This window comes from Lissotriton helveticus, chromosome 1_1 (genome assembly GCF_964261635.1).
Source record: "Lissotriton helveticus chromosome 1_1, aLisHel1.1, whole genome shotgun sequence".
Classification (NCBI taxonomy): domain Eukaryota; kingdom Metazoa; phylum Chordata; class Amphibia; order Caudata; family Salamandridae; genus Lissotriton; species Lissotriton helveticus.
Window position 1 is genome coordinate 605,431,938 of NC_136057.1, and position 19,207 is coordinate 605,451,144.

General features: G+C 42.8%; 1 protein-coding gene across 3 annotated transcripts in view; it reads right to left on the reverse strand.

The window, feature by feature from the left end:
* The window catches only part of ITPR2 (inositol 1,4,5-trisphosphate receptor type 2), a 1,735,249-nt gene that overhangs the window by 520,562 nt on the left and 1,195,480 nt on the right, over positions 1 to 19,207 (reverse strand). For all 3 annotated transcript variants that reach the window (XM_078674117.1, XM_078674116.1, XM_078674118.1), the window contains one exon: positions 1,176 to 1,359. In XM_078674117.1, the coding sequence (XP_078530243.1) occupies positions 1,176 to 1,359 (184 nt within the window). The remainder of the gene's footprint in view (positions 1 to 1,175; positions 1,360 to 19,207) is intronic.

Consider the following 19,207-nt stretch of genomic DNA (forward strand, 5'->3'; position numbering starts at 1 on the left):
TTGGATAGGGAGAAGATGAGTTGGGTGTCGTCTGCATATGGTGAGATGTTGAGTATCTGTGCTTTGACGATGGCTTATGTTGAATAGGGTTAGGCTGGTGAAGGATCCTTGTGAAACTTTGCAGGTGGTTGGAGTCGGTTCTGAGAGGAATGGAGGGAGTCTGACTTGTTGCGTTCTGCTGGAGAGGAAAGAGAGGATCCAGTCGAGGGGCTTGTTCCGGATTCCCCCGTCATGGAGTCTGCGTGCTAAGGTGCAGTGAGAGACAGTGTTGAATGCCACTGAGAGGTCAAGGAGGATGAGGGCCAACGTCTCTCCTCTGCCAAGGAGGGCGCGGATGTCGTCTGTTGCTACGAGGAGTGTGGTTTCGGTACTGTGGTTCTTCCTGAAGCCTGCTGGGGAGGGGTCGAGGATGTTGTTCTCTTGGCTGATGATGGCTTTTTCCATGACTTTGTCCGAATAAGGGAGTAGGGATATTGATCTGAAATTCTTAAGATCGGTGAGGTCTGCTGAAGGTTTTTTCGGGAGAGTGTTGATCTCTGCGTGTTTCCAGTCGTCGGCAAAGGAGGCGGTCTCAAAGAAGCGGTTGATGATATGTTGAAGTTTGGGTGCGATAAGGTCTGTGACTTTGCGGTAGATGTGGTGGGGGCAGGGGTCCGTGGGGACCCTGGAGTGGGTGGTCTTCATTATATTCAGCGTTTCTTTGATGCGGAGGGTGGTCCAGCTGTTAAGTGTTGGTTGCGTGCTGCTGGAAGCGGTAGGACGAGGTTCCTCGTGGAGGTTCATACTCAAACAAGTGTTACCGTATTATCTTTCTGGCATATCTTGTTACGCTTCGGGAGGAGGGGGAGGGATTTCTCCTAAAGCACAACCTTATGTTAAGTAGCTGCTTAAATGATTTGTCGCATCCTCGTATTGCATTTTTTACACCAAATGATGTTTTTGGAGTAATTTCAAACCACCATAATCTACATTTATCATTGGGATGGGCCAACTGAAGTACCCAGTCAAGGTCCATCTATATGTGTTTCCTTGTGGTTATCGAGATAAAAAAAATTAAAACAGATGGGTCTGGTGGCAGAATTGGTCTTGAACAGCTGATAACACTGACACCCATACACCCTTCATTTTAGTCGCAATCCCAATGAGTCGAAAAACTAAATCCTGCCATCAATTACCTCTCTTTTTAGGTGCGGGCATACCCAGGTCACTGTCCTCATCCTTCTTCTTACTCCCAAGGTCAATAGTATTTACGGTGACTGTGGCTCTTATTTCCTGCTGGGCAGCTTTCATTCGGTCATAAAGGACTTTGAAGAATTTTTCTGACTTCTTCTGCTCATTCAGTTGCTTATAAAAAGAAAACTGAAAAATAATTTGGATTACAAAACTGAAAGTTAACAAGTTGAATTCATTGCAAAGATAGCTTCATTTCGTGGATCTGGTTTATTTTATAGGCTAAAATTCACAAAGTAGTTCTGGTGATCTGTGTAAGAGGATAGAAAATTCAAAACAGAGGGATGTTCAGCCTACCAATGCTTTTTTTTTTTTTTAAATTGAATTCGATCAAAAAGTTTTATTAATACATCCAGACAATTCATTCAAAATATCAAATAATAATAAATCCGACACAAACAGTCTAAAACAGTACCAAAAATCAAAAAAAGAAAATCGCTGGAGACCAGTTACAGTATCATATCTACATTAAGAAAACTATAACAAACGTTCCCATAATACATTAAAATGTACATGCAAGTGAGTCTTTAAATAATACTGCAGATAATATTTCAAAATCCAATACCCCAGTTGACTGCCTATATTAAAACGAGCTAAAAAAAACAACAACAGAAAACGATTATCCCTTGGGTACATTGAAAATATGCGGAGATATCAACATGGATGCCGTAGATAATTTTGCATCGTTCAGCTACTTGCCAAGAAAAATTAAAGTGTCTATAGGGCAGTGAAGTGCTAAGAGGTAAGTGTCTATAGTGCAATTAAGTCCAAAAGGGTGTGCAATTATCTAACAACAGTACCAAAAATCAAAAAAAGAAAATCGCTGGAGAAAAGTTACAGTATCATATCTACATTAAGAAAACTATAACAAACGTTCCCATAATACATTAAAATGTACATGCAAGTGAGTCTTTTTAAATAATACTGCAGATAATATTTCAAAATCCAATACACCGTTGACTGCCTATATTAAAACGAGCTAAAGAAAAACAACAACAAAAAACGATTATCCCTTGGGTACATTGAAAATATGCGGTAGATAATATTGCATCCTATAAAAGCAACTTCAGCTACTTGCCAAGAAAAACTAAAGTGTCTATAGGGCAGTGAAGTACTAAGAGGTAAGTGTATATAGTGCAATTAAGTCCAAAAGGGTGTGCAATTATCTAAAAAGATGCAAACATGAATAAGATTCCAGCATAATAAGAGTACCTCCTAAAATATAGGCTTGTATTCAAAACTTTAATCAAAATATGCTGCCCAGACATTCTCAAACTTCTTGATCCCCCAATTCGTAGTGCATAAAGTCGCTCAGTTTTTTTAACCTGTTTAATTTTCCGAACCCACTCGCCTTTTGTTGGTATAAGATTTGATCGCCATCTCTGAAGGAAAAGTGATCTGGCAACTGCCATTACAATATATAATAATTTGACCACCGTATCGGGAAAATGTAGAGTACGGTAGTAACCCAAAACTTTCAGCCGAATATAGGGATCTGCTATGATTAAACATTCCGCTTCTAAATGACCACAGATATAATTCCAGAATCCCTGGATCAAGGGGCGCTGTGATATGATATGTGACCTGTTCTATGGAGAAGCCATTTGCTAAAAAATAGCATCCGGCGCCAAATGGCCACCCTCAATGCGCTGAAATTAGGTTTATTTAATACAGACCACATACTCACTGTAACTTCCACATCCTCATGTTTTTCCCATTTAGTTATTGCTTTCTCCGCAAGATCTATTCACTTAATGGAGGTTAAACACTGTTTCCACTCTCCGGGTTTCTGAACTATGATTTCTTTAAATAAATTGTATACCAAATGTTTACTTTCATTAATCTGATCCAGATCGAGATTACTCAGGAATTTGATAAGAATGTTATATGACCCAAGGAGAAGGAAATCATTCAAGATTAAATAATTCATTTTGGCAATATTCAGCCACCTAGCGTTCTTTAAGAAATCAGAGACTTACCCAAAGTTGGCTTTGGCCCATTTTTTGTATGATTACAGTCAAATCACTAATCTCAAATACTGAAGTGAGTTTGGATAACGGGGTTAAGGAATTGATTACGGGGATTGAATATCTTCTATAAAAAGCCTGACATTTGAAAAAAAACACTGCATACACTTATAACGCACTCGTTTAGGGGATTTCAAAATTTTTAGTGGGCAGCGTATCTGGTTCTCTTTACAAATTAACTTCATAAAATAATTTACAAATAGACCGGTTTGTGATTCCAACTTAAACCTTGACATGTATTGTGCAAAATATGCAAAAAAAAGAAACCCTAAGGTTGGGGATAGCTAATCCACCATTTTCCAGCTCCTCATATAAAGTGCTTAGTGCAATTCGAGGGATTTTCTTACCCCAAAGAAAGGATGTAAGCATGGACTATAATTTAGAGAAGAAAAGAAGCCGTTAAAACGCAGGGGATCACTGAAAATAAAAAATAAATAACGGGAGAACAGACATCTTAATCAGTGAGACCCTGCCCATGATGGTTAGTGGAAGCGGGTTCCATCGATTGAATAAGTCTTGTACTGTCCATAGTAGCGCAGCAAAATTTAAGTCATATACTTCGGAGATTCGTGACGAAAAGTAAACCCCCAGATATCTTTTTGGTTTAGTGTTTAGACAAGGAAGGATATCAGCATGTATAACATCAGGCTTAAAGCCTCAGTGTATGATTTCCAGTTTTTTTTTGTTGATTTTATATCCGCAGAGCAACTCAAACTGCTCAAAAATCTCAAAAACTTTTGCTTGAACCTCCTTATCCCCTTTTATTATTAGCATGATGTCATCAGCATATAATGTAAGTTACTCCATAGTTGGTAAAGGGGGACTAATCTCTACATTATTTCGGATGGCAATCGCCAAGGGCTCAATAAAAAAAGCTAAAAGCACTGGGGACAGTGGACAGCCTTCTCTAGTACCCCGGTTGACACTAATGTGGCCTACCTCAGAGGCATTAATAATGAGGTTGGCTTCTGCATTTAGGTACATTTTCTGGATCAGCCCTATAATTTGGGGAGGTATACCGAAGTTTAAAAGAATACAAAATAAGGTCTCCCAGACCACGAGGTCGAATGCTTTCTCGGCGTCTAATAATCCAGTCCTTCGGCCAGATAATGCCTATTGGTCCCCAGAAGTCTCCCTGCAATAAAACCATTTTGATCAGAATGGATCAGGTGCAAGGCTATTACATTAAATCGGTTAGTTAAAAGTTTAGTAAAAATTTTATAATTAGAATTTAAAAGCGTGATAGGGCGATATAAGTTAGGGTCTTCACAATCTGTTCCCTTTTTCCAAAAACTGACTATATTCCCTTTTTGGAATGAAGATGGTACTGGGCCGCCCTCTAAAATTTACTTTGCAATCAACAAAAGATATTTAGGAATGGTGCTCAAAAAGGTTTTAAAATCTCAGCCAGAAGACCGTCTGGGCCACAGGCTTTGCCTTTCGAGAGATTTTTAATAACATCCCCTAGTTCTTCTTTGGAGAAAGGACGGGTCATTCTCTTTTTATCGACCTCAGAGTGTGCCGGCATTTCATAGCTCTGGAGAAATTTCTCCAATGAAACCTTATCAATGGACTGTTGTTGGCCATACATATTACTGTAATGTTGTGACATTATATCCCCTATCACCGCTGGATCATCAGAGCGGATCCCAGTTAAGGAGCTTCTCAATGCTCTAAACTGGTTGCTTGCTGCCTGCTCCCTGGCTTGCCATGCAAGGAACCTCCCGGTATAATTACTCTCTTCTTATATCTTTTGTCTATGGTTGTTATGAGAAGATTCACATCTAACATATTAGTCTTCGCTAAGATCCCGTTTAGGCTGATGGAGTTTTCGTTGGATGAGGCCCGAGGGGCTGCTAAGAAAGATATCATAGCACCTTTGTACCTCCTTTTGTAGATTTTGCTTATTTTTTCTTCACTTTTGTTTGGGTTTTCGGCATCTTTCCCAATGGCTAATCAGCGTATGTATGCCTTAAGCAAGTCCCAACCTGTATGAAGAGATGCCGTACCGTGATTTTGTACCAAAAACTCCTTTATCTCAGTTTTGGCAAAAAACACCCAATTCTATTCTGATAGATATGCCTACCAATGCTGATGCAAATACCACACTCCACCAGGTCTGTGCTGTGATTTGAGAAGACAAATCCAAGCCCTCTTTAAAACCTTTGGCACTCAGCAAGTGTAAACAAGTCCCACCCTGCTTCGCAAAATTCAGTATGTTTATGCCTAATTGTACATATTTTGTGTCTCTTTTTACTGAAATGTGAGAAATTAGACACTTTGTGCATTAAAGAAGTATGTGGCAGATCAGGAATGTCCAGCTCCTGCTCAAGAAACAAAAAAATCGCCACATTGTGACTTCACATTCACGCAAACAATAAACACAAGGTTTCATGGATGTGTGTGCATGTTCCCATCTACAAGGCAGGGGACCTGGATGGAAGGTGTGGCATCACTGACCGACTGCCACTTCTCTTTCAAGTGGCAGCACCAGCTTTTGCTATGGACCGGTTATGAGCATCGACCCGAAGAAAAAGTTGCACATCTTAGTCCATAGAGATGAGGTGCACATCTTAGTCCATAGAGATGAGCTGATATCTATTCACATTAGATGCACCTTTCCAAGAATTTTTTTCTGCTGCAACATTCGTCTTACTGAATATTGAAACCAAAAACTCTCCTCAGGAGCTAATTAGTCCCTTGATATGGATGCCTTATACCAAACTCGTTAAGGAGCTTTCAAATGAACATTATCTCACATTAAATTATTCGACATTGTTTTCAATGAGAGACCTAACGTCGGCAGTAACATGCAGTGGCAAATATGCAAAATGCATTATGTTCAAATATTGAACTTTTAAACTAATCAAAAAGGCTTAGCTCACTTTTATACATTCAAGTCTACAAGTAAAATAAAACTGTTTGTTACTCCCTCATGTTCAGGTGAGATCAACACGCTACTAACCTGTGAAGAGCTGGTCAACATTAACATGCTCACATTCACATACAAAAGAAAAGCAGCAATAGGAAGAATCTTCAGAGTTTCCTCCTACGGAGGTGAAACCAATTAAATTATTATGCGGCCTATACTACAAGTGAGTGAACACACAAAAATAATCTAATTAAAATGTAATTAAAATAAAATAATTTTAAATCACAAAGATTTTTTTTAGCAAAACATTATGTCTTTGCTTTCAGAAGTCTAGACATACGCAATCACCCCCAGGGGTTATTTAGAACTCTGAAATCTTTAATTTTGCTGTAAGTTACCCTAGAGGTTTAATTGGATCGTTCGGTTCACGGTAAGACGCTGCTAATTATTTACACAAAAAAACTAATCAAAATGAGTGCAAACGTGTCTTTTATTGAAAAGCAGTACATGCTCCCGCCTCCTCTCTGGTACCTGAATTTAACTTCCACGTCCTCACACAAGAAGAAATAATAATTGTGATATTCGAAATTTGGGTCTGATCTCCTATTGTAGACCTAAAAGTAACTTTTAAATGGATAATACAGGAAATCGAAAATGTTGCACTTATCTTCACTAATTCCTCCTTCCCAAGAAGACCTTTCCTCAATGACCTACAGCTAGCCAGTGAACACCTAATCTAGACACGACTCACTAGGTACAAAGCCTTTTAATTTCCTATGCTTTTGGTCTACTAGAACATATCAAAACACAGTGGACAATAAAGCTCAGCCATTTCCTTTCCTCACCCTGTAACCGTGGCAGAGGATACACAGCTCCTTAACAGGTTGGACAAGCAGGATCCAGTCACTGCGCGGAGGCTGAAGGCGTGATTGGCAGTCATCCAGCAATGGACTGAGCACACCTTCCATAGATGCATAAGCTGGTTATTTTTAACAACACTGACTTGGTGTGGCATGTCGCATGGGATTACTAACTAACAAGGTTCAAGTGTTCAAAATGTAGTCAAAAGTTCAAACCAGGAGACCTCCTTAAAGAGGCATGTTAATCAGGCACACAACGCCCATATGGCTAAAAGGGCTTTAGCCCTCCCCCGTCCCGTGTCCCGTGTCTCAGACCGGGCTACTGCAGCTTGAGTTGCTGTGGCATCAGTGTTCAGTTTCTGGAGGTCTTATCTCAGCCGCACTGAGTTCTTCACGGTTGCATGACAGAACCACGCATAACATTACTTCCCATAACTTAACGTGGCCATAACCACGACTGCCTATTTACCACGCATGTCTTTATAAATGAATTTTATTGTACAGACATGAATGGTAAAGGTAAATGAGTGGTAAAGTTTACATCCCAGCTCCCCTACCCTGCACCCTTAAACCTCGCCCCAACCCTTAAAACAATGAGCCCTAAAATCGGCCCCCACCCTAAAAACTAACCTTACCCCAAACCTAAAAAGACCCCAGCCCCCACCTTGAACCCTAAAACTGGCCTGCAGCCCTAAAAACAATTCCTGTAAATAAAATGGCATGTATTCATTTGTAACATGAGTTTTCTATCTTTGTTTCCTTTAATTATTAGTTATGGATCACTAATGCAGCACTGGAATACATTTAAAAATGTTTTTTGAGGTATGCACAGTTAAGTGCTAAAAATACTGCCTTTAGGTGATTTTCCTGATTTTTGTACTGATTGGGACATCAAAATACCGGCGGTGCAGTAGAAATCAGACCAGCTGGCAACCCTAATCAGGAGACAGAGTTTGTTGCAGAATCAGCACATTTTTTTTATTTCCTTCACCCTCTATCACTCATTGATGCCATAATAGCAATATTTTAACGTATGTCTGAAACTCTACGACAGCCATCAATACAATGCTGTTACTCCTGGGAATACATCCTGCATTCAGGCAATTCACTCCTCATTCTCGCTGCTCACCTTTCACCTTCACCGAGCATGGACAGTGATCTCACTGCACTCACAATGCTCATCATGCACCTCACTATTCACCCTCCTCGTGCCTTGCACTCACACACAAGCACACCGCTCAACCTGCATGCACATGACAATCCACTCACTTGTCGATTTCACCGCTCACCCTACACTCACAGGGATCATAGTGCATTCACGCTGTTCCTCACATATTCATGCTCCTTTTACCCTCTGCTCACACAAGCACACAGCTCACCCTGTATTCCCAGTGACCACACTGCAATTATGCCGCTCCCCATGAACCTACAACGTTCTCCCTCCACTTACCCTGTGGTCACATGAACACACCACTCACCCTGCAAGCACAGTGATCACACTGCAATCATACTACTCACCATGCACTCAGGTTTAAAACTCAGCATTTACACAAGTACACTACTCACCCTGCACCACCTGTCACTCTCAGTGCTCACTCTGCAATCGCACTCAGCCAAGCACATCACTCACTAGTCATTCATTCCTCCCACTCTGCAATTTTACCAGCTCCCATCCCTGCTTTACAAGACTAAGAGGTTCAAGCATAGGCTGGAAAAACAGAAGCTCAAAGGGAATGAACCCCACTCAATTCTGAGGCACTTCTCTGGGCAAAGATAAGGCATGGCAAAAGGATGTCCCACTGATACATCATAGGTTCTGTAGGCTCTTAATCATGCCTTTAATTATCTTGTTGAACCGGTACAAACACAAGTACAGGACACCACATCCGAACACCCATTTATGAAATTGGATTATTGGTTGAAGGGGATGAGAACCCACTTCAAATAACAATGAAAATCTTTGTCAGGGTTCACAAAGTAAAGTCACAAAATAAACCTGTGCTTAACACTCTGGTAGCTGGTTACAAAAGAAGTCAGGCTTAACTTAGAGGCAATGTAAACATATTTATGTGGTTCTCAAACAGTAATAAAGTGAACATACCACGCACGAAAAATCCCAACATATTTAGAAAAATAGAGTCAACTCTAATAAATAAAATTACACAAAACAACAAATATCCAATAAGTAGACCCGGAGTTACAAGTTTTCTTTAAGGTAAAAATATGGCCAGAAGACACAATTGCTGGTATCTGGTCGCACCAGACCGGGAGAAAGGAACAAGTTGAGGCTGACCATGATGAAGCACGGGCCCAATACAGGACCACGTCTGTTCTGCTGGAGGCTTTAACTTCAGACTTTTATGTGAAGACGGTGCAGCGCCGCTCTGTGGGCATCTGCATCATCTTGCTTCATGCTGTTTTGAATGAATAGAGGCTTTCAATCAAGTGCAGCACATCTATGTGGGGCCCTAAGGGCTCAGCATCAGAGCCGGTGAAGGAGTCTATCAGGAGTTGTGCAGTTGCAAGGCCCTATGACATATCTGGTGAAGCTGCCAATCAGGAGTTGTACGAGGCTGCAATGTGAGGCCTTCGTCGAATCCTGTGAAACCTTCAGTTAAGCAGCGAGGAGTTCACTCTGACTCCAGCCAAGGGTCGTGGACCTTAAACACAGCATCCGGGGTCAGAATGAGTCCCACAGAGGCCAGTAGAGAGGATGAGGTCAGGTCCAATTGGGTCTGGTCAGTTGGAAAGCAGGAAAGGCCTCTGGAAGCTTGTTGTATCCCTTCAGCTCACATAGGAGGACATCCAACTGACTATTGGGGTCACTTCTGGGGTCCTGGGTACAAGGCAAGAAGGTCCAGTCTTCCTTCTTCAGACAGCAGGACAGCCCTTCTTCTGAATTTTCTAGAGTACAGGAGAGCTTTGAATTCAAGCTCTGGGGAAGTAACTTTTTGCTGGGTTCCAATGTGTAGGGTGGAGGTGCACCCCTTTGCTAAACCTAAAACTGGTTTCCAGTCATTTCTTCCCCTTCCACTGAGTTTGCCTGCAGTCGGTCTAGTGAAACAAAGGGCAGGAAGGTCCAGGTGTGAGATTCATTTACCAGTGATAGGGTAAGCATCTTCTGAAGTCTAGAAGGGGCTGGGGGCAGCCCTCAGGCAACACTCTGAAGAACAGGAAGGAGCCGAGTATGAGCCCCCCATCCCCAGGCCATCTTGCTCAGGACAGGAAAAACCTTCCCCACACTCAAGGTCCTTTTGTCCCGTGTCTGGAAGGAATACACATCACACCACAGGAAATCTGTAAATAGTCAGGTGAACCTGTACACTGGCAAAAAAGCACATTTGATTTAGGCAAGAAAATGACAACTTTCTGAAAGTAGAATTTTCTAAAAAGGAATTTAGAATCCTACTTCATGATTAATAGGATTTTTAATTACAATTAAAATGATTCGAAGAAGTGTTTCTCTAGGTATTCCTAAACTGAATTCAGCAATTGTTAAATGTAATAAGGTAACCAGTGTTAGTCTATGGGAGCCCAGCTTTGTCACAAGGAAAAAATGACTTTCAAGAGGTTTCTCTGCCAGGACATATAAAACATGAAAAACACATGTCCTACATTTCAAATACCATGCACCCTGCCCTATGGGCTGTTAGAGCCTACCTTAGGGGTATTAAAAAGGAAGGTTTAGGCCTGTGAAAAGGTTTATTTTGCCAGGTTGAAATAGTAGTGTTAAACTGCACACCTACTCCGCCATACCATAAGCCTATTTTACAGTGCTACATTAATCAGTGCGCTGCAGCCCACAAGTAGCATTTAATTAACAGGTCTGAGGCACATACAGTAAAATTTACTAGCGATTTAGAAGTAAACTAAATGTACCAATTGGGTTTATGCTAGTTTACCTTAGTACAACTGACCACCCTCTCTTCCCTGAGTTTCATGTTTCATTACAGGTCATTCCTCATTCGCGGTACAAAAGGGGGTGGTGATGGACGGAGCATCTGAACCAATCAAACACTCACACCTAGTCAACAGATCTGGGTTTAATCCATCACCGTTCTTTAGCCCACTCTGCCACGCCAGTTCGGACATGGCCATATGCTAATCAGTCTGACCCTGTGCCTCATGGGAACAGTCCAGCCCGAACTGCCAAGCCATGCCTTCCTTGGACCAGAAACAAGCTTCCTAGGACCGGTTTCTGGCATTACAGCCGTCTTCAGCCATTCCTCACTCGCCACAGAATCCTCTAGTGGAGGGCAGGCCCTTTTGGTGGTTAAAGAGTATTTTTGCAGGAAATAAGGAAAGAGGGGTCAGCCCACTCGCGATATATTACAGACTCACTGGATAAACAGTTCTGACAAATTCACACCTCTGATGCCTCTTCCGGGTAGTGTGCTGCTAAGTGATTATTTTGATTTTTGCTTGTGGCAAATTCCAATCATTGGGCTACAATCTTTGGTGTTGTATTGGATATTTATTAACCAAAGACTCACTTGGTGCAAATGCATTCTATAGCAAAGGAAGAAACTGGTGTTCTACCTGCACTAAAAAAAGTTGCCTCTTTTCAAGAGACACATTTCGAACCAACTGAGAGGACAAAATGAAATGGGACTGGGTGGTTAGCTTGAGGAAGCCAATTAGGATTTAAGACTGATAACACTGTATCAAAGCCTGACCCAACTTCAACCAAGCGACGCAGGGTAGCCATTTTTTCGTTGGGTCTAAACATATTTGTGAAAGCTGACACTCTTGGAGCAAGCTCATTGCTGGTTCAATGTTTGCACCACACACCTCAAATGTACTTTTTTTCTCAAATCTCTCTGGAATGCTAAATGAATTTGGGCCCACAGGGGTAATCATCGGTAGAGACTGGAATCTGGTAACAGCTTTGTACCCTGGCATCTGTGACCTCGATGCTTCTACTGCTCCTAGGTGAACTCCATAAAGTGGTCTACTGATGGTGTAAAAGCGCCTCCAGTGATCGGGTTCCTTTTGCTCTTGGATAGACTCAAATAAACCATTTACTGATGGCCTAACAGTGTCTCCAGTGATTAGGCTGTTTTATGCCATGACCGACTCAATCATATCCCCTTCAGGGGAAACCTTCTCTTGTCCTGCCATGCAAACCTTGAATTGCATGTCCATAAAGAATAATCACTGTAAAAGTCACTGGTATTCAGAACAACAACCAAGACAAGGCCTCTCCTAAAAAGTAACACAAATGAACATGAATGGCACTCACACACATCTTTGTGTGCCACTTTAAATGTGTGTTTTACAAGCTGCTGTGACATGACTCTACACTTTAGATGACACCACAACCAACATTCATGTATGCACTGTTAGATAGGGTCCTACCTAGTAGAAGTGCACCTTGAGGACTCAACAAGAGGGGCAGAAAGCAATATAGAATTGCTACAATACAGTCAATCACATATCAGGGACAGCTTCAAAGATATGGTCATTCAGCATGTGGCTGAGTCAGACACAGCTTATCCCCATTTTCATAGATACCACCTTTTTATAAAGTCGACCTATCATATAATTTATTTTTTAGTTTTACCGTATGTAGGAGAGTGGGGTCTGCAATCCTATGGTCACCCCAGATTTTTGCTTTTTGCTTCACTGGTTTACGACTTTCCCTGGCTGTGGGCCTGCTAATTAGACCCACAGCCTAGCTGTTCTCTCTCTAAATTGACAACCATGTACTTTAGGTGCATTTACCAATTGGTACTGGGCCACCTTATCAGTCCCTGTACAGTGTACCTTGGGTATCCAGGGCATAGGTGTACCCAGGGCCTACCAGGGGCTGAAGCATGTATTATGCCACCCCTGGCTGGCCATCTAAAACTGACACAACTGGCTGCACGACAGCTGGGGCAAGGTGGTGTAAACACCCTTTGCTGTAGATATAGTATACCTATATCTAACCCTAAAATGGACACATATATTCCTATCAGTCACTCCTATGGCAGGCCTTATCAATCCCGAAGGCAGAGTGCTTGGAATTATGTGCGATGGTGCTCTGGCATGAGCTGAGCCCGTCTGCAGCTTGCGGAACCAAGTCCTAATAGCTGTTCCATGATAACGCTATACCATATACTCTTAAGTGCATTATCAACCTCGCGGTTTAATGCTAACTCTGGTATAACATTATCAAAACATGTCGAGTAAGGTGTCATACGAATTGGAATACTACCCCCTCGCCAATTCTGGCGACGGGGGTAGCATTCCACCCTTCTAGAGGGGCACGACATGTATGTAACTGTGAACCCCGATTAAAGTTAACTCGAGCCTTGGCATCACAAAATGGATGCTGCCACCACAGACACAAGTCTGACCTCCTGCTGCTGGGAGTCCTTCCAGCGAGGGAGGCCCGGACACAGGGTTTCCTGCCTTGGGAGGTGCTAGCACCACCCCAGACAGGATTTTGTGTATTGGGTAGGATAGGCCTGAAAGGAATGAGACATGCCTGGGGCACACAAGGTGCCCTGTGCATACACCGGTTCAAACCAGTTGCTGGGGCATCCCTGCCCCAGCTCTGGCGCGAAACCGAACAAAGGATAGGGGGTGTAACCACCCCCCTTCCTGGTCCCACCCAGGGGAGGGACCTAGTCAGTAGTACAGCCCCCTTTAGCAGGATAAAGGTAGGAGCTGGTCCCATTCCAAATTAGATTAATCCTGAACTACTCAACAAGAATAAACTCTGGACTTCGACGTTCTGCTCCACAGAAGACTGAAGAAATCTCCCTTGTGGGCAAAGAGTGTCCACCCTGCAACTGCAGGCACCATCAATCGTCTAGCGGCTTCACTTTGTCGTCTTCCCTCGAGGATCCAGACTTCAGAGCCCGACGAGACCCGGATTCCCAGACCTCTCCGACCTCAACTCACATCTGCAGCAAAGCTGAGACCCGTGGGTGCGACGAGACACGTGGGACCGGCCATCTTGAACGAACCTGCACTTCGCTTCCAGCACGACTCCCGAGGTAAACTCGACCAAGTGCTTTGGGGACTGAGAAGCCCCAGCCCGAGCAGCCCCTGCATCGAAGATCAGCCCTCCAGCTTCCACGAGATCTGCGTGGGGCCCTTCTGCTTGTTTGCTGCTCGACGCGTTGTCTGGTCACTTGCCGGCTGGCTAGTGGCCTCCTAGACAACGAACCTTGAAATCTTCACTGCTGGTCTGGTTGCTCCAGACTGGCCCTTGCTCCCTTCCAAAAGAGGGGCACCCCGGACTCTCCTAGTCCGCACCAGACGCCTTTTCCACTCACCGCGTGGGTTGCCTTTGCCAAGGCCTGTTGACTCCAATCCCGGATCCGACACCGCCGACAACGAGAGCCTGAGTGGGACAGCTCGTGCCTCTATCCTGGTCGTCGAAGACACCTCCTGGTCCACGTGGCTGCAAAGTCAAGCGTCCACTCTTCACCTGATCGCGACGACGACATCTGGTTCCTTCCTGGTTCCACTCCAGTCACTGGCTAGTGACTTTGAACACTGTCCCCTCTGCTTTCAGGTCCTCTTCTTCACCGATCCACTCTTGGATCGCACCGGACATCTTCCTCCTGGTCGCCTGCAGCATCTTTTCTTCCAGGCTCCATAGACTTCAACGCGAGAACCCGACACACTTTGACACCTATGCACCCGCAGCCCGTGGGTGAGGTAACGAGAGCATTTCGGTGCTCAAGGGTAGCTTAACTGTCCTAGTGTCCAGTTCCACAGTCGTTTTAGTCCTAACTAGTCAGGATTGTCCGTACTTACCTTTTACTTGAACTGTACTGTCCATAGACGTTGTTACGCATCTCGCGTGTGAGTTCACACTCTGCACACGCGTTCCGTGGGCCTCCTATTACTTACCTAGAGTTAGTGTAGCGTGGTCCCATCGATCCTACAGCCTCTGGACAGCTCCATTCCTTTTATTGACTTTCACATTCCACTTACTAAGTATATGGTTTGTCGTGCCCCTAGGGCACCATTGTAATTTTGTGCAACTTGTCGTATTTTTCCTAAGAGATTCTCATGTGCTTAGCCCTCTGACCTCATAAAGAGTTCAGAGGTGTTGTTATTAATAAATATACGGTTTATTTTCATAACAACCTGTGTGGTGTCCTTTCATCTGGTATTCAAGGGGTTATAGTGTGGTAAAACAGCTGGCTTCACATGCCAAAAGAGTTTAGCCTAAGACTGCTTTGTCCATGCTACCATTAGGATAGCTGGTCTATAAGGTTGACTTACAACCAATCACCATAAGGGTTGTTTGGACTGATACAAGGTGATCACTAGAACTAGTGAGCATCATATATCAGGCCAACTTCTCACACCGTTCACCCCATCACGTGCAGATCACTGCTACTGCCCCCAAGTGCATTAAAAGCATCATGCCTTTTTCTTTTCAATAAATATTAAAGAGAAACAATCACACCCATGTAAAATCTTATATTCATCCATTTGTACTTTAAGCAAAGTTACTTGCGCTGTGTGCAAAAAATGCACCTTTCATCAGTTTTCCCTGAAATTCCATAAGGAGAACCCGTCTCACTGTAAGTACAAAACATATTTTTTGTTATTTGCCCATACTGTTTTATAAAATTTCATTAGCCATTTATGTTTCCAAGCATTCCCCTTGAGAGTTCCTAGCCCTGTGTAAAAATGTAGTTAAACACTCTCACCTCAACTTTCGACCAGTAACACTGCAGTATCTATTAAAGTGAAAAGTGAAATGGTTGGTCGAAAACATGTTGAATGCAAATAGTCATTCACCAGGGCCCTAATAACTCTTCTGAGTAGTCTGCTATAAGGATAGGTGTGAATTCAGTAAGGAGGAAATCTGATGCCATCACATCCATCACCGATTTACTAATCAATAGCAGGGTATGTCACAACATTCCAGAACCACTAAACCGAGAATACAAGCTCCCAGTAGAAGGTAGTTTAAAGTTAAAGACAGAAAATTGGTTCTAGGCATGGTAACAGGTCAACCCACTAGATTCAACATTACTAAATATGTGTTACTTTCTCTTCTTGGATATGTCCATATCGGGCAGATTTTGTCAGTCAAACAAGCACTGTGCCATTATACAACAAATGTGATGACTCCACTCCTCACACTGGCAGAGGTGTCCATGAAATTATCCACAGCTGTCGTATGTATCCCACGGCACTCGAGAGCGGCCACAGTGCCTTCTCTTGCTGAACAGTATTCACAACTTACCAGACTACCCTCACTTGAACATTTACTGTACGTGTTGCTAGATAGAGACACAAATGTAATATGATATGGGGTCTTTGCCTGAAAGCGGTCAGCTTATGAAGCCCTAAGGACCTCCCCATACCTCTATATGATACAATTATTCTTCTTTTGTATCCACAAATCTACCCCCACCTCCTCACATCATCTATCCCTATCCTCCTCATCCTCACTTTATTTCTGACCATATTAATTTCAGATTGTGATAAGATATCTCTCTTACTGTCATCCATAGGGAAACTGAATTAGTTGCATCTTTATGTTATGTTAAAAGTAATTTAGAAAGCGCGCGCTCACCAGCGGTTTCTTGGCGCTAAGCAGAGTCAACCAGTTACCGTGACAATACATAAACTTTCAAATATAGGCCTGGACAAATAACCAAGTTTTAAGAGACTTTCTAAACTGGGTATAAGAAGTAGACAGTCAGGAGAAAGAGAATTCCAAAATTGTGGAGCCAGAAATGAAAATCTTAAACCTCCTTGTTTTTTGCATTTGTATGGACAAGGAGTCAGCAGGTTCATATCTGCTGACCGTAAGTCACGGGACGGAACATAGCGCCGTACTTTAGAAGAGATGAAAGCCAGACCGCGGGCAGAGAAGGCTTTATAAATAGTACAGCCGAGTTTAAAAAGGCAGCGTTGAGTGACTGGAAGCCAATGTAGCTTTTTCAACAGACGTTTTACATGACACTATTTTGGTTGGCCACAGACAAGCCTGGCAGCTTGGTTCTGCACTAGTTGAAGCCGCCGTAATTGGTAAGCTGGAATGCCGGTATATAGTTAGCATAATCAATACGCGACATAACCAGAGCCAGTATAACTAGAATCCTGGCCTCGGTGTTTAAGTATCTGCTTATTTTGCGGATTCGCCGAAGATAAAAAATGCAAGCGGAGACCACAGTACTTATCTGTGCCTTCATCGTAAGGTCATTGCTAATCACAATTCCCAAGCTCCTGACCGAGCTGACAGGAGATGGAGGGCAATCCAGTGAATGCGGCCAGAAGTTGGGATTCCAAAGATTCGCCGGGCCACCAGTGAGAATCAGCTCGGTTTTATCGAGGTTTAGCTTCAGATGGTTCGTATTCACCCAATTGCTAATAAACAACATGGTGGACTGGAAGCATTCCCTAGATGAAGGGGAGGCGTCAACATTAAACACCAACTGAAGGTCGTCAGCGTAATTAAATATGACCACCTCTCTTTTTTGAAGGGACAAAATTAAAGGACAGATATACAAATTAAAAAGGAGGGGAGAGAGCGATGAGCCCTGAGGGACCCCGCACGTCAACTTGCTTTTCTCTGCGAGAAAGCCAGCTAGACGAACTGCTTGAAATTGATCACCAAGGAAGGAGGAGACCCATTTCAGTGGAAGGCCCTGAACCCCCGCACTCTCGACACGGTCGACCAGCAGTCGGTGGTCGGCCGTGTCAAAGGCTGCCGAAAGGTCCAGGAGTACCAGCGCTTGCATTGAGCTGTGGTCGCCCCCCCTACGTAATTCATCCAGGACTGCTAACATAACAGACTCTGTGGAGTGTTCAGGTCTAAAACCAGCCTGGTGAGGATCCAGATAATGTGACTGCTCGACAAAAGTGCTAAGACAGTTGGCCACATTGGTTTCCAAGACTTTCCCCAAAAAGGGCAGCAATGAAATTGGGAGAAAGTTGCTGGGTATTGACGGATCAGCACCCGGTTTCTTTAAAATAGGTACAACTTCTGCGCTTTTGAACAGATTAGGGACAATGCCATTGATGAGGGAGTTTTTAAGAAGTGACATTGGGGGCTCTGGACATTGAAGAAAAACTTCCCGAAGAACCTGAGGGGGGCAACTGTCCGTAGGGGAGCCAGAGGACACCTTCTTAAGTAAGGAGAAAAAAACCTCTTGGGTAATGAGAGGAAATACATCCAAGTGGCAAGAGTAGGAGTATGAGCCACAAGGATCTGGTGGTGCCGAGGACTGAGGGATACTGGATTTAATGTTTACCATTTTTTCATTAAAATAGGTATTAAGGGAGTCACATAAGGATTGAGACGGAGTAGGCTTTACTATAACACGATCAGGCTTAACAAGTTAATCTACAATAGTGAAGATGTCCTTAGCCTTATTTGTAGACTTCAGGACTTGAGGAGAAATATTCAGATTTAGTCCTCAAAATAATCTTTATTGCTTACCTTACTTTCATTCTCTGCAGTAGGAGAGGTTCCTGTTCTCCTCTTTTCATGAGATATGCACATTTTTTGTTGCAATTATTATAATTTGGGTTGTACCCTCAAAAAGTCCTTAATTTCACTGCTCTATATCATTATTCATGACTGTCTATTATGCTTGAAAACTTAAAGAATTTTTCTTTACAAAAACAATGTCTATGTAAATTTCTCATTGACGCTGATTACTGAAGGCTGAATCCCCTGACCTTAATGTGGAGATGATATCCAGCTATCACAACAAAGAATCTCCCTCTGACCTACAGTTATTTTACATCACAATTATTTCCCTTTTCATTTATGGGACATCCAAAAACTATTCAAAACACAAGAAAATTTATAAAAATATCTTTTTAATTTCTTTTATCAAAAATATTTTTTCTAGTCTTATTCTCTTTTTTTAAACATATATGAATTCTTTTTCTCTTTTTTGCAATTATAAAACATACATAAATTATTCAAAAACAGGATGTATATAGACCAAAAAATTCAAATAACATAATGTACACAACACATGTTATCCCCGAGAAGGGCAACACAAAACAAACTCCCACAACCACTTTCATACCATACAGCCACTTTCCCCAAACTCGCACTCAATCAATCTGGGAGGATCTGCTACAGAGTAACATAGTACTTTCCATAGACTATATCCAAAACTGCACAAGGCAGGATCTTGGTCAGGCTCTAGTCGACGTGTTTCGGTGGCTAAACAAGGATGACATGCCACCTTCTTCAGGACCAGCCAGAGAACACAAGAAAGTGTCTACTCAAC